This window comes from Babylonia areolata, chromosome 19 (genome assembly GCF_041734735.1).
Source record: "Babylonia areolata isolate BAREFJ2019XMU chromosome 19, ASM4173473v1, whole genome shotgun sequence".
In the NCBI taxonomy this organism is placed as follows: domain Eukaryota; kingdom Metazoa; phylum Mollusca; class Gastropoda; order Neogastropoda; family Buccinidae; genus Babylonia; species Babylonia areolata.
This window is the reverse complement of record NC_134894.1, coordinates 63,637,516-63,651,690: the sequence shown is the minus strand read 5'-3', so window position 1 is coordinate 63,651,690 and position 14,175 is coordinate 63,637,516. Positions and strand designations below refer to the sequence as shown.

The following is a 14,175-nucleotide window of genomic DNA, read 5'->3' as shown; positions in this document are numbered from 1 at the left end:
CACGCGGAAATGTTACTCGCGGAAGTGTCACTCGCGGTAGGGTTACACTCGCGTTAGTGTTACACGCGGCAGTGTTACACGCGGTAGTGACGCTCGCGGTAGTGACCCGCACCCACAAAACAGAGAGATATGAACACAATGATCAACACAACAGTCAGAGAGATATGAACACAATGATCAACACAACAGTCAGAGAGATATGAACACAATGATCAACACAACAGTCAGAGAGATATGAACACAATGATCAACACAACAGAGAGATATGAACACAATGATCAACACAACAGTCAGAGAGATATGAACACAATGATCAACACAACAGAGAGATATGAACACAATGATCAACACAACAGTCAGAGAGATATGAACACAATGATCAACAAAACAGGGAGATATGAACACAATGATCAACACAACAGTCAGAGAGATATGAACACAATGATCCACACAACAGTCAGAGAGATATGAACACAATGATCAACACAACAGTCAGAGAGATATGAACACAATGATCAACACAACAGAGAGATATGAACACAATGATCCATACAACAGTCAGAGAGATTCTGTCACCTACTTCACCCAGTCTGATGTCTTCAGAGCCTGACGCAGCATGTTACAACGGTCCTTTGCTGGGGCAAGGTCCTTCAACAAATCATCGTCACCATCATCATTAACATCATTCATGAATGTCTCACCACGTATCTCCTTCATCATTAACATCATTCATGTCAATCATTCTCACCGCATATCTCCTTCATCATTAACACCATTCATGTCAATCATTCTCACCACATATCTCCTTCATAGTTACCACCATTCATGTCAACCATTCTCACCGCATATCTCCTTCATGATTAACATCATTCATGTCAATCATTCTCACCACATATCTCCTTCATCATTAACATCATTCATGTCAATCATTCTCACCGCATATCTCCTTCATCATTAACATCATTCATGTCAATCATTCTCACCACATATCTCCTTAATCATTAACACCATTCATGTCAATCATTCTCACCACATATCTCCTTCGTCATCACCATTCATGTCAATTATTTTTACCACATATCTCCTTCATCATTAACACCATTCATGTCAATCATTCTCACCACATTTCTTCACCACCATTAACAACATTCATCAATGTCAATCATCAACATATCATCACCATCATTCATGAATGTCAATCATTCTCACCACATACCATCACCATCATCATTAACAACATTCATGAATGTCAATCATCAACATATCATCACCATCATTCATGAATGTCAATCATCAACATATCATCACCATCATTCATGAATGTCAATCATTCTCACCACATACCATCACCATCAACAACATTCATCAATGTTACTCTCACCACATTTCATCACCATCCTCACTGACACCATCCGTGTCAATTTCTCACAATATATCATCATCACCATCGCCACTGTTAATACCATTTACATCTATTATGCTCATCACAAATCATCGCTACCAGCATTGTTAATACCATTAATTATTTAATATCAATCAGTATCATCGAATATCATTACAGTTATGATCATTAACATCATTAATATCAATCATCACAGTTATGATCATTAACATCATTAATATCAATCATTCTCAGCACATACATGCACATATGAACATGTACACACAAACATATTTTTAGTGGCTTCTTGCGAGGACTTTGCATTTGTTTTATGCAAAATATGTGTGTGTGTGTGTGTGTGTGTGTGTGTGTGTGTGTGTGTGTGTGTGTGTGTGTTTATGCAAAATGTGTGTGTGTGTGTGTGTGTGAATGTGTGTGTGTGTGTGTGTGTGTGTGTGTGTGTGTGTGTGTGTGTGTAGTGTGTGTGTGTGTGTGTGTGTGTGTGTGTGTGTGTGTATGTAGTGTGTGTAGTCTGTGTGTGTGTGTGTGTGTTGTGTATCCACCAACATCATTTATCTGACTCCATTTCATTGTCACCTTTGCAGCCTTCATTAGTCTCAATGCAGGTAAACAATCATGTCATTTATCATAAACATATTGTTTAAATTCCTGGAAACAAAGTTTATTCTGAATCAAAATCAAAGAAGAAATCTCCAAAATCAAAAAGCAGAATCTCTCTAAGAGGAACACGTGCAATCAGTTGTTCTCACCTTTTTCTTGTAGCTGTCACTGACAGGTGAAATGATCCCCCCAACCACTTTAAACCTGCCTGTTTTGTTCAAAGCGTCTCGCCCCAGTTCTGCACACAACAGCCAGAAGTTCTGTACACACCATGCATTACGACAAACCTGTATTCCCCCTTCTCAACCACTTTAAACCTTCCTGTTTTGTTCAAAGCGTCTCGCCCTAGTTCTGCACACAACAGCCAGAAGTTCTGTACACACCATGCATTACGACAAACCTGTATTCCCCCTTCTCAACCACTTTAAACCTTCCTGTTTTGTTCAACTCTGTGCAGGGAGGGTGGTCAGCTGGAAAAAAAATACTTAAAACCAGTGTGTGGGGGATGGAACCAGATTCCAAGAAAGAAAAACACATAAAATGTAATAAGTGGATGTTCCTTACATATATAAATACACACATTTAGAGAGAGAGAGAGAGGTGTGTGTGTGTGTGTGTGTGTGTGTGTGTGTGTGTGTGTGTGTGTGTGCATAACACGTTCGCTAAAAGGTCTGCACCAACATTACAAATGCAGAAAAAGTATTCTGCATGTCTCTACTCTTTCAGTGCAGCTGATTCAAATGCCAGACACTGAATTGAACTGATTTTTTTTTGTTTTTTTGTTTGTTTTTTGTTTTGTTTTGTTTGGTTTGGTTTTTTGTTGTTGTTGTTTTTTTGTTGTTGTTGTTGTTTTTGCTGTTGTTGTTTTTGTTGTTTTTTTTGGGGGGGGTTATAATAGAGTAATTAAAGCAATGTTGTTTTTCACGAAGCCCTTGAAGGGGAAACAGTCAAATAAAACAAAGTGGAAGCCTCACATCTAATCACTCAACTGTCATACCTGCTCAGAATAAGTATGCATTGAAATACTTCTGTGTTTCTGTTCGAACCATGAAGTAAGAAAGATGAAAAATAACTGGTGAATGAAAGAGAGCACTAGAGACAGATTGACAGATAAACTGACGGAAGGTGTATTTGTCTTTTTCAGTTAAAACCACAATATATAAAATCTAACTTATGTACTGGATCACTTCCAGTGGTAATACAGTTATTTGTCTGTGACTCGGAACTTTGCTGTGCACAATTTGTCCTGTTGGGAAAGACACTAAAGGGCAGATCAGTTTTTATCTAGTCCTCCAGGGTGAAAAACAAAATGTAGTAGTCTGCTGATCAACTTCATACAGACTGACAGAGTACTTAACAAATAAAGTCGGGTTCTCACTGTGAAATATTTCATTTTCCTGTTAACAGTGTTCTTATGCAATCCCATGACACACTGGTTTACATCCTGTTGCATGTGGTTGTGTAACAGATGTAGAATAAGAATACTGTTTATCTAAATATTGAAAATGGCGTATGCGTACAATGGAAAAACATCATCATTATTCATAACAGCAAATTCGGAATCAAAACGAATGATAACGATTTCGAGAACGCTGAGTTTCACAGAAATGTTCTCTCTTTCAGTCTCACCCTCATCACACCATCAACTCGTGCCTCGCCTCCTCAAAGTATCATGGAGTAACGATAAATCTTTCATCTTAATCTTATCTTTGAGAGACTGTCCGTGTAAAATGACTAAATCTATAAAAGTAAAACAGGAAAAGATTCGAGTACATCTGGAAAACGGTACCTACTTTCGCATTTGATTTGACGCCATGAATATTCACATGGCCGTGAGGAAACTGAAGGTGATAAACAATCGAATATAAAATATATACTAAGACAACACAGATTACCTACCAAACATCCGCAGATGCATATTCGTCACGGGGTTGAAAGAACCACACGCCAACAAGATAACTTTCGGCGTCGCAGCCATATTCCGCTTCAAATTGTTAAGACTGTTCATTTTGATCACTGTTGATGACGGAGTCTTGTAAGTCACGTGACGTGTAGCTGGGCCTTTTATTTCCGGAAAAACCAGATCGATAAAATGCGTTTCTAAACTACATTGAGTATGGTTTAATAAAAGAACACCTGTATTTAAAGAAAGAGTTAAAGATAGAATCGACAGATGTCTGCAGATGAAATCGTATATGATTTGTGAAAAGCTTCGGCAAAAATTCCAAGGGGAATAATTAGAGACGTTGAAGACGTATTTTTGTTTCCCTGACAACGTGCTGAGAATGTTTCTGTTTCAGTTTCAGTTTCTCAACGAGGCGTCACTGCGTTCGGACCAATCCACATTCGCTACGCTAAATCTGTTAGGTAGATGCCTGACAGTAGTATAACCTAATCATGTTTTCTTACTGACATATTGGATTTCTTCTTACAGAGAACAATGTACATTGTGTTCCCATAGATTCATTTCAAGTTCAGTGCGTGAAGTGCACATGGTCTTGTACGACCTCTACTGACTCAAAACGTGACTGTCCGCAGAAAGCTCGTATCCCTGCATTTGCAGTGGTTGGTAGATTTACTGTTGGACCTCGAGGCTCGGAGTTTGGCCTGTAACTACTGACGAGTCGAACAGCACCTAATGAGATATCAGTATTACCAACACAAAGCTGCCAAACTTGCACTCAGTGAACAGTGACCGGCTGAAATGTCAGTTGTTATAATGATAACCGCTAAAGAAAGCTGGGAGGAAAAACGCCGTCAATCTGCTGTCCATATGGCCATTAGCAAGTTATTCAGGGGGGCGGGGGGGGGGGGGAGACAGAGAAAGGGAGGAAGAGAGGGGGTAGGGAAAAAGAGAATTAGGGGGAGACAGAGAGGATGGAGAGAGGGAAGACAGAGATGGAGGGAAGAGGGGGGAGATGAGAGAGAGAGGGAGAGGGGGGGGGGAGACAGAGATAGAAGGAAGCGAGGTACGGGAAAGAGGAGTAGAAGACAGACAAATGGAGGGGGGAAAGAGAGGGGAGGGAGAGAGGGAGGGAGAGAAAGGCAGAGGGAGACATTGAAAGAAAGGGAGGGAGAGAAGGAGGTGGAGAGAGGAAATAGACCGCAAGGAGAGACAGGGGGACTCGGACAAAGAAATGGAGGGAGAGGAAGAGGAGACAGAGAGAGGGCGGGGGGAGGGGGAAGAGAGGGACGGGAAAGAGTGAAGGGGGAGAGAGAGAGAGAAAGAAAGAGAGAGAAAGAAGTACGAGACAAATACAATGAGGGGAAGAGGGAAGTGAAAGAGAGGGAGAGTGATAAAGAGGAAAGAGAGAGAGGGGCAGGAGACAAACAGAGGGGAGAGAGGGAAGGGAGAGAGGGAATGGGGAGACAGAAGGGGGGGGGGGGTGGCGAGAAGATGGGAAAGAGAGAAAGAGGTGAGACAGACAGAGAGAAAGGGAGGAAGAGAGGCCGGATGGGGGAAGAGAGAGGAAGAGGGAGACAGAAAAGAGAGGGGTGAGAGGGAAGGAAGAGAGGGAATGGGGAGACAGAGAGGGAGGGAGAGAAAGGAGAACAGGCGGGGGAGACCGAGGGACAGGAGGAAGAGAGGGAGAAAGAGGCAGAGGGAAACAAAGACAGGGAGAGAGAGAGGGAAGAGAGAGCAAGGGACTACACACAGAGAGAAGGGGTAAGGAGACAGGGAAGGGAGAGGGAGGGAGACAGAGACAGGGAAGGGAGAGGGAGACAGGGAAGGGAGAGGGAGAGAGAGGGAGAGACAGGGAAGGGAGAGGGAGGGAGAGGGAGACAGAGACAGGGAAGGGAGAGGGAGGGAGAGGGAGACAGAGACAGGGAAGGGAGAGGGAGGGAGACAGAGACAGGGAAGGGAGAGGGAGAGGGAGGGAGACAGAGACAGGGAAGGGAGAGGGAGGGAGAGGGAGACAGAGACAGGGAAGGGAGAGGGAGGGAGACAGAGACAGGGAAGGGAGAGGGAGGGAGAGACAGGGAGAGAGACAGGGAGGGAGAGGGAGGGAGACAGAGGGAGAGACAGACAGGGAAGGGAGAGGGAGACAGAGACAGGAAGGGGAGAGGGAGTGAGAGGGAGACAGAGACAGGGAAGGGAGAGGGAGGGAGACAGAGACAGGGAAGGGAGAGGGAGGGAGACATAGGGAGAGAGACAGGGAAGGAAAAGGGGAGATAGAAAAGGAGAGGGAGACATAGAGAGGGGGAGGGAGAGAGGGAAGGGAGAGGGAGGGAGACAGAGGGGGAGACAGAGACAGGGAAGGAAAGGAGGGGGAGACATAGAGAGGGGGAGGGAGAGAGGGAAGGGAGAGAGGGGAAGAAAACAAGGGAGACACAGAAAGGGGTAGGGAGAGGGAAGGATATATATATATATATATATATATGGAGAGACAGACAGACAGACAGACAGAATCAGAGTCAGAGAGAGAAGAAGGAAGAGGCAGAACATCAGAAGGTGTGTGGGAGCGGAGATACCCAATAACATATACCAAAACCTTGGGGCGAAAAGAACTTAATTAACAAGCCGTCCCTCCCGACTGACGGTGACGTTGTGTGGTACGTCCATGTCACGATTTACCTCTCGGTCCTCACGTCATGACTCATCAATCAATCATTCAATCGGTCCATCAGTCAGCCCGCCAGTTCATCAGTCAATGTTCTATAGGTATCTAAATGTGATGATTTTCAATCAGTCAGAGGGCGATTGTTTCGAACGAGAGCTTTAACTAGAAATTACTTTCGAGCTGGCAAACTTCCAAATTAGAACAGGCGGAGAAAAACGCTATTTTGACACGTTAGAAAAAGGGAGCATATCTTTGAGAGCAGATGGTTTTCACTAGGTTGACTGTCCCACACAAAGAATTTGTGCGTCATTGGTTTGTTTTTTAATTTTTATCTTTTTATTCAAACGTGTTACTTTAGCGCGTATTCTTGAAGCTCCATGTGCTTTCAGCTACTCATTGTCAGTGATGTGTTGAAAACAATCCATACGACATAGCAATAACCTGATGTGTTGAAAATAATCTATACGACATAGCAATAACCTAACATGTCATAATTACTAGCTTAGGAGTCTAGCAGTGTTGTTAGTCTCTCATCAATTATCCAGCAAATGTACCTCACTTCTAAACACGAATTTCCCAGTGTAGTCGCATTTATAATGCGACGTTTGAACAGAGATCCTGAATTAAATCTATCAAAATAGAATTCTCGATGAAATGGGGAGGCGGAGGAGGGGGCGGGGCGGGAGGGGGGGGGTATGGAGATGAGGACTATAAGGAAGGATAGTAGACTGCGGGTAGAAGGGTAAGTGTTTTGGCCTGGGTTTTTTCTCATATCATTTTTTCCCCTTGTATCCAGGCTGGAAAACCTATCGACGGTTAACACACTTGTAACAGTTATTACGATCAAGCCAAATAAATGCATCATCGAAAGGGGAAAAGAACTTCACGCTTGGCGTCCCTTTCGAAAATAAGATTATCAGATCGTCAGGAAAAAAAAAAAAGTTTAAAATTCAGTTTATTCAGTTTCAGTATTAAAAAAAAATCTTTGAATGGTCAGACTGAAAAAAAATATTGCCAACATCCACCTTCAGTGACAAAATGACGCGGCACAACCACCAACATGAACTGTGATGTATGTCTGCGGGCATCAGGCAGCCAGCCGTTGATTTGATTGGTTCAGAGCAACGGGGAAGGTGATTGTGAGGGTGGAGGCGGGACCCCATACGTCACAGGGGGAGGAGGATGACGTCACGATGTGTGACAAAACTGTGGCGGTTGTCCAGACTGCAACACACCAGTAGGAAGGGCTGACCCTTGCCCTCGCCTCTCTCCACCACACTGATACCTGCAACTACCACCACACAACCAACAACAACAGAACAACTAAGAGAGAGAGAGAAAACCCAGAAAAAACAACAACTTGGAAGTAAGACGACGAAACAACGAAAAGGAAAAAACAACTCTAAAAAAGCGACAAGAAAAGAAACTGGTTTTAAAGAGCATTGAAGAGAAATTACCACAACAAAAATGGTAAGTAGGCTATATGGTGTGTGTGCGTGCGTGTGTGTGTGTGTGTGTGTGTGTGTGTGTGTGTGTGTGTCTGTCTGTCTGTCTGTCTGTATTCGTCTATGAGTGTGTGTGTTTGTGTGTGTGTGTGTGTTTACGTGCGTGCGCGTGTGTGTGTGTCCCTATGCGTGTGTGTGTGTGTGTGTGTGTGTGTGTCCAAAGCCTCTGTGTGTGTGTGTGTGTGTGTGTGTGTGTGTGTGTCTCCCTGTGCCTCTGTGTATGTTTGTGTGCGTGTGTGTGTGTGTGTGTGTCCGTGCTCTGCGTATGTGCGTGTGTATGTGCCCATGCCTCTGTGTGTCTGCACCTCTGTGTGTGTGCGTGTGTGCGTGCGTGTGTGTGTGTGTGTGTGGTGGAGGAAGGGGGGAGGTGCATGGTGCGCCTCCCTGAAAGAGCTGCTGGTTCCTTCAGACTGGATACTGGGCACTGTGTTAACGAACGATCCGTTCCTGTGGAAAAAAAAAGAAAATAAACGAATGAATGAATGAACAGATAAACAAATAAATAAATAGGTAAGCAAACCCCCTTCCAGAACCTCATGACGTCTTCCAGAACCCGAGGTCTTCAGGAAACCAGTCCGCCCACAGACCTGACGACCCGACAAGACCAGAACATAGACACCAGACTTCCTGTCCATGACCACAACATAGACACCAGACTTCCTGTCCATGACCACAACATAGACACCAGACTTCCTGTCCATGACCACAACATAGACACCAGACTTCCTGTCCATGACCAGAAGCAGGATGAGGACCTGGACTCGTGAGCCCTGGAGACGAGTAGAACAGTGAACTGAGAAGATGGAGGTGTACAGATGTTTGACACATTATAGAAACTGACAGAGCAAATCTCAGCAAATGAACAAAGTTTCCACAGTGTAATTGTAGAAACTGACAGAGAAAATGTCAGCATATGAGCAACGTTTCCACAGTGTAATTGTAGAAACTGACAGAGCAACTGTCAGCAAATGAACAAAGTTTCCACAGTGCAATTGTAGAAACTGACAGAGCAACTGTCAGCAAATGAACAAAGTTTCCACAGTGTAATTATAGAAACTGACAGAGCAACTGTCAGCAAATGAACAACGTTTCCACAGTGTAATTATAGAAACTGACAGAGCAACTGTCAGCAAATGAACAAAGTTTCCACAGTGTAATTATAGAAACTGACAGAGCAACTGTCAGCAAATGAACAACGTTTCCACAGTGTAATTATAGAAACTGACAGAGCAACTGTCAGCAAATGAACAAAGTTGCCACAGTTAATAGTAGAAATTGACCGAGAAAATATCAATATAATTATGAACAAAGATTTCCATTGTGGATTGCAGAAACTGATAGAGAAAATGCCATTGAATTTATGAACACTGGTTTCCACACAGTTTTTTTCGAAACTGACAGAGAAAATGCCATCTTGTGAAAACAGTTTCCACAGCGTTTTGAAATAAAAAACAAAACAAGAAACAAACAAAAAACAAAAACAAGAAAACAAAGAATAAAGAAATAATAGATAAAAGGCGGATAAGAAGTCAGCCCACGAGGCACAGTCTCCAAGTGTGGTGTCACTGTTTCAGGCTCACCTCACCCTGTGTCTCCTCGTCCTGCCAGTCATGGCGCTCACCCTCCCGGCCCCGGCAGTCCACCCCGGTGCGGTCCTCAAGCATGCCTCCCCGGCCATGCACGCAGCCAAGTCCTCCGGGTACGGGTACAAGAAGCTCCACGGCGCTGCAGCAGGAGCACTGGCCTACGGGGGTGCCTACGGAGCTGGTTTTCCCTTCGGAGGTGTCGGACTAGCCGGCTTGGGCCCTTACGGCTTGGGGGCAGGGGGATTGTACGGCAAATCTTTAGCCTATGGCGGACTGGGTGGACTTGGTGTCTATGGTAAAACAGCAGTCTATGGCGGACTGGGTGGACTTGGTGTCTATGGTAAAACAGCAGTCTATGGCGGACTGGGTGGACTTGGTGTCTATGGTAAAACAGCAGTCTATGGCGGACTGGGTGGATTTGGTGCCTATGGTAAAACAGCAGCCTATGGCGGACTGGGTGCCTATGGAGCACAGCTGGGCTACAACCCTCAGCACACGCTGAAGGCCTACGGGGGTAAAGCCGGGGGCTACATGAACCAGTACGGGATGTACCCCGCTCTGGGCCACAAATACAAAGCACTAGCCTCGCACCTTGCTCCGCAGCTAGGCTACGGGGGAATGTACGGAAAGTACGCTGCTTACGGGGGCCTGCATGGAAAATACGCCGGAGACGCCTACGTGAACAAAGGTGTTGGCCTTGGCGGCTATGGTGGCGGCCATCTTGCTGGCTACCCGGGCGGCTACGTGGGGAAACAGGTGGGCGGCTACGGTCCGGTGGGCTACCCGGGCTCCGCTGTGGGGTACGGTGCTGGCTACGGCTCCGTGAACATGCTGGGCAAGAAGGCGTTGACGACTTACGGCTAGTCTCCACGTAAGGATCTGGGTTATAGCAGTAACACGCTGATGACTTAGGGCTAGTCTCCATGTCAGGATGTTGGGTTATAGCAGTAACACGCTGATGACTTGAGGGCTAGTCTCCAAAGTCAGGATGTTGGGTTATAGCAGTAACACGTTGATGACTTAGGGGTAGTCTCCAAGTCACGATGTTGGGTTATAGCAGTAACACGTTGATGACTTAGGGGTAGTCTCCAAGTCAGGATGTTGGGTTATAGCAGTAACACACTGATGACTTAGGGCTAGTCACCATGTCAGGATGTTGGGTTATAGCAGTAACACACTGATGACTTAGGGCTAGTCACCATGTCAGGATGTTGGGTTATAGCAGTAACACACTGATGACTTAGGGCTAGTCACCATGTCAGGATGTTGGGTTATAGCAGTAACATGTTGACGATGTATGGACCATGAACTGTTTAGGATGGTGGATTATGATAGTAAAGCATTGGCGACATAAATATGGATAGTGAACATGTGAGATTTATTTATTTTATTTTATTTTATTTTATTTACACCAAAGTGTGTTGGATGATGACAGAAAAGCGTTGACGAGATATGAATACTGAACACGTGAAGATGATGGATTGTGATAGTAGTAAAGTGTTGACGACATATCAACACTGAACATGTGAAGATGATGGATTATGATAGTAGTAATGTGTTGACGACATATAGATACTGAACACGTGGAGATGATGGATTATGATAGTAGTAATGTGTTGACGACATATAGATACTGAACACGTGAAGATGATGGATTATGATAGCAGTAATGTGTTGACGACATATAGATACTGAACACGTGGAGATGATGGATTATGATAGCAGTAAAGTGTTGACGACATATAGATACTGAACACGTGGAGATGATGGATTATGATAGCATTAATGTGTTGACGACATATAAATACTGAACACGTGGAGATGATGGATTATGATAGTAGTAAAGTGTTGACGACATATAGATACTGAACACGTGAAGATGATGGATTATGATAGTAGTAATGTGTTGACGACATATAGATACTGAACACGTGAAGATGATGGATTATGATAGCAGTAAAGTGTTGACGACATATAGATACTGAACACGTGGAGATGATGGATTATGATAGCAGTAAAGTGTTGACGACATATAGATACTGAACACGTGGAGATGATGGATTATGATAGTAGTAAAGTGTTGACGACATATAGATACTGAACACGTGAAGATGATGGATTATGATAGTAGTAATGTGTTGACGACATATAGATACTGAGCACGTGGAGATGATGGATTATGATAGCAGTAAAGTGTTGACGACATATAGATACTGAACACGTGGAGATGATGGATTATGATAGTAGTAATGTGTTGACGACATATAGATACTGAACACGTGGAGATGATGGATTATGATAGTAGTAATGTGTTGACGACATATAGATACTGAACACGTGAAGATGATGGATTATGATAGCAGTAAAGTGTTGACGACATATGGATACTGAGCGAATGGAAAGGATACTGGATTTATATACTATTAAAAACCGTTTCCTCATTTTCTTTAACTGGTGGGTTGGCTGACTGATCGAAGCATTACTTCATTCGTCTCAATAGCCGTGCAGATAAAAAAAAAAAAAGTTGTTTTTCTTTTGGAAGGGAGGTGAGGGGTGTGTGTGTGGGGGGGGGGGGGGTGGGGGGGGGGGGGGGGTACGGGTGTCTTTTGCATTAATTTTCTTTTTGCGTCGATAGGAAGCCGCGCCTTTGAAGATCCTAAAAAAAACAAATGATTCAAATCAGCAATGATGCGATAACCAGGTGCTGGTCTGTGAAAATGACGTCAGGGATTCAGCCGGCGTCGGACTGACGTCAATGAAATGACGTGGACAAATCCATCACAGTGTCGTCAGCTGGTGACCTCGGCCGATGTCCGTTGGACACGTTTCACCGAACTGCCCCCTGTATTTTTTCTGTAAATCTGGTTTTATTTTCATTTTGTTTTATTTCATTGTATTGTATTGTATTGTCTATAATCCTGTGGTAATCCCTATACAGGGGCAACAATCCACAATTTCTTTGTTGAAGAATCTTTTGGACGAGTCACGAATAATTCAATCAAAAATGTGGCAGCTGCTGATACGGATATTCATGACATTTGAAGATCGATGACGTTATCTCTCTCTCTCTATATATATATAGAGAGAGAGAGATAGGGATGTGGTGTGTGTGCTATTTATTTATTTATACATTTTTATTACATTTTCATTTTTGTATTGATTTTTGAGAGAGAACATTTGTGACACAACATGGGGGGGTGTGGATGCTGGCGGGGGGGGGGGGGGGGGGGGGGGGGTAACTACCGTTCTGTTTTCACTGAAACTTCACGCGGGGTCAAACAGAAATCAGACGGCGAGCAGGAACAGGGCGGTTCAGTCCACGTGTGGAGGAAGTCCTGTCCTGCCTCAGGACCACCCAGTTCCCGACACAACACAACGTGCCTCAGGCCCGGCAGTAACGGTGGGCGGACGTGCGGGGTTTGACAGCTGTGGGTGATCACTTATGTCCGCCGGCAACACACTGATCACTGCTTCCTGGTTCACGTCACCCTCTGGTGTTCGCTGTTCCTCCTTTAGCAGGATGGAGGGCGTGACGGAAGAGAAGGGGGGTTGTTACTGGGGGGGGTTGTTACTGGGGGGGTGCGGGGGGGTGAGACGGGGGGGATGGGGCGGGGATGGGGGGGGGGTAATTACAGGCCCCAACTAACATGGTGTATAATTTCCAGGTTTCAACAAACAACACAGTGTGTTTTCCAGGGCCCAACTCACAACACACTGTGTGTTTTCCAGGGCCCAACCAACACACTGTTTTCCAGGGCCCAACTAACACCACTGTGTGTTTTCCAGGGCCCAACAAACAACACACTGTGTGTTTTCCAGGGCCCAACTCACAACACACTGTGTGTTTTCCAGGGCCCAACAAACAACACACTGTGTTTTCCAGGGCCCAACTCGCAACACTGTTTTCCAGGGCCCAACTCACAACACTGTTTTCCAGGGCCCAAGCCCAACTGACAACACATTGTGTTTTCCAGGTTTCAACAAACAACACATGGTGTATTTTCCCAGTTTCCGGTTTCAACAAACTGTGTATTTTCCAGGGCCCAGCAGTCAGCAGACAGTGATGCCAGGATGGTTCCACTCACCACCCGACTTCCTGCACCAGCCAAAGATCGTCACACCATTCACGTCATCTTCATTTCCTTCTTCGCTCTTGGACTGTGAAACACTTTCGCCTTTCGTGCAAGCTTTCTATACTCATGCTGAGACCATGAGCTCATTTCTCAGTAATAAATAAAAAACGAACTGTTAAAAATTCGTGTGTGTGTGCGTGTTCATTCTTTTGTTTGACGGGTGCAACAGCCAAGTGATCCTGTAATCCACGTCAGCGTTCGGTGGGTTATGGAAACAAGAACATACCCAGCATGCACACCCCTGAAAACAGAGTATGGCTGCCTACATGGCGGAGTAAATACGGTCATACACGTAGAAGCCCACTCATGTGCATACAAGTGAATGCAGAAGTAGTTCTTTTGTTTAACGTCTATCCACAATTTTGATTTCAGACGAAAACACACCCA

The 14,175-nt window shown here is 44.6% G+C and overlaps 2 protein-coding genes across 7 annotated transcripts in view; one reads left to right on the top strand and one right to left on the bottom strand.

Moving 5' to 3' along the window:
* LOC143293936 (nicotinamide/nicotinic acid mononucleotide adenylyltransferase 3-like) overlaps positions 1 to 4,042 on the bottom strand; it is a 42,610-nt gene extending 38,568 nt beyond the window's left edge. For all 6 annotated transcript variants that reach the window (XR_013056856.1, XR_013056857.1, XM_076605325.1 and 3 more), the window contains exons 1-3: positions 3,902 to 4,042; positions 2,152 to 2,240; positions 581 to 648 (exon numbers count right to left, since the gene is read on the bottom strand). Coding sequence is in view for 4 of the 6 variants with exons in the window: in XM_076605325.1 (XP_076461440.1) it covers positions 581 to 648; positions 2,152 to 2,240; positions 3,902 to 4,010 (266 nt within the window). In the remaining 2 variants the exon portion in view is untranslated. The remainder of the gene's footprint in view (positions 1 to 580; positions 649 to 2,151; positions 2,241 to 3,901) is intronic.
* A 3,893-nt stretch (positions 4,043 to 7,935) lies between these two features.
* Positions 7,936 to 13,861, top strand: LOC143294400 (uncharacterized). Its single transcript, XM_076605875.1, has 3 exons — positions 7,936 to 8,034; positions 9,644 to 10,526; positions 13,696 to 13,861. The coding sequence occupies exons 1-2, from the start codon at positions 8,032 to 8,034 to the stop codon at positions 10,517 to 10,519; spliced, it is 879 nt and encodes a 292-aa protein (XP_076461990.1). The 5' UTR covers positions 7,936 to 8,031; the 3' UTR covers positions 10,520 to 10,526; positions 13,696 to 13,861.
* The last annotated feature ends 314 nt before the right edge of the window (positions 13,862 to 14,175 follow it).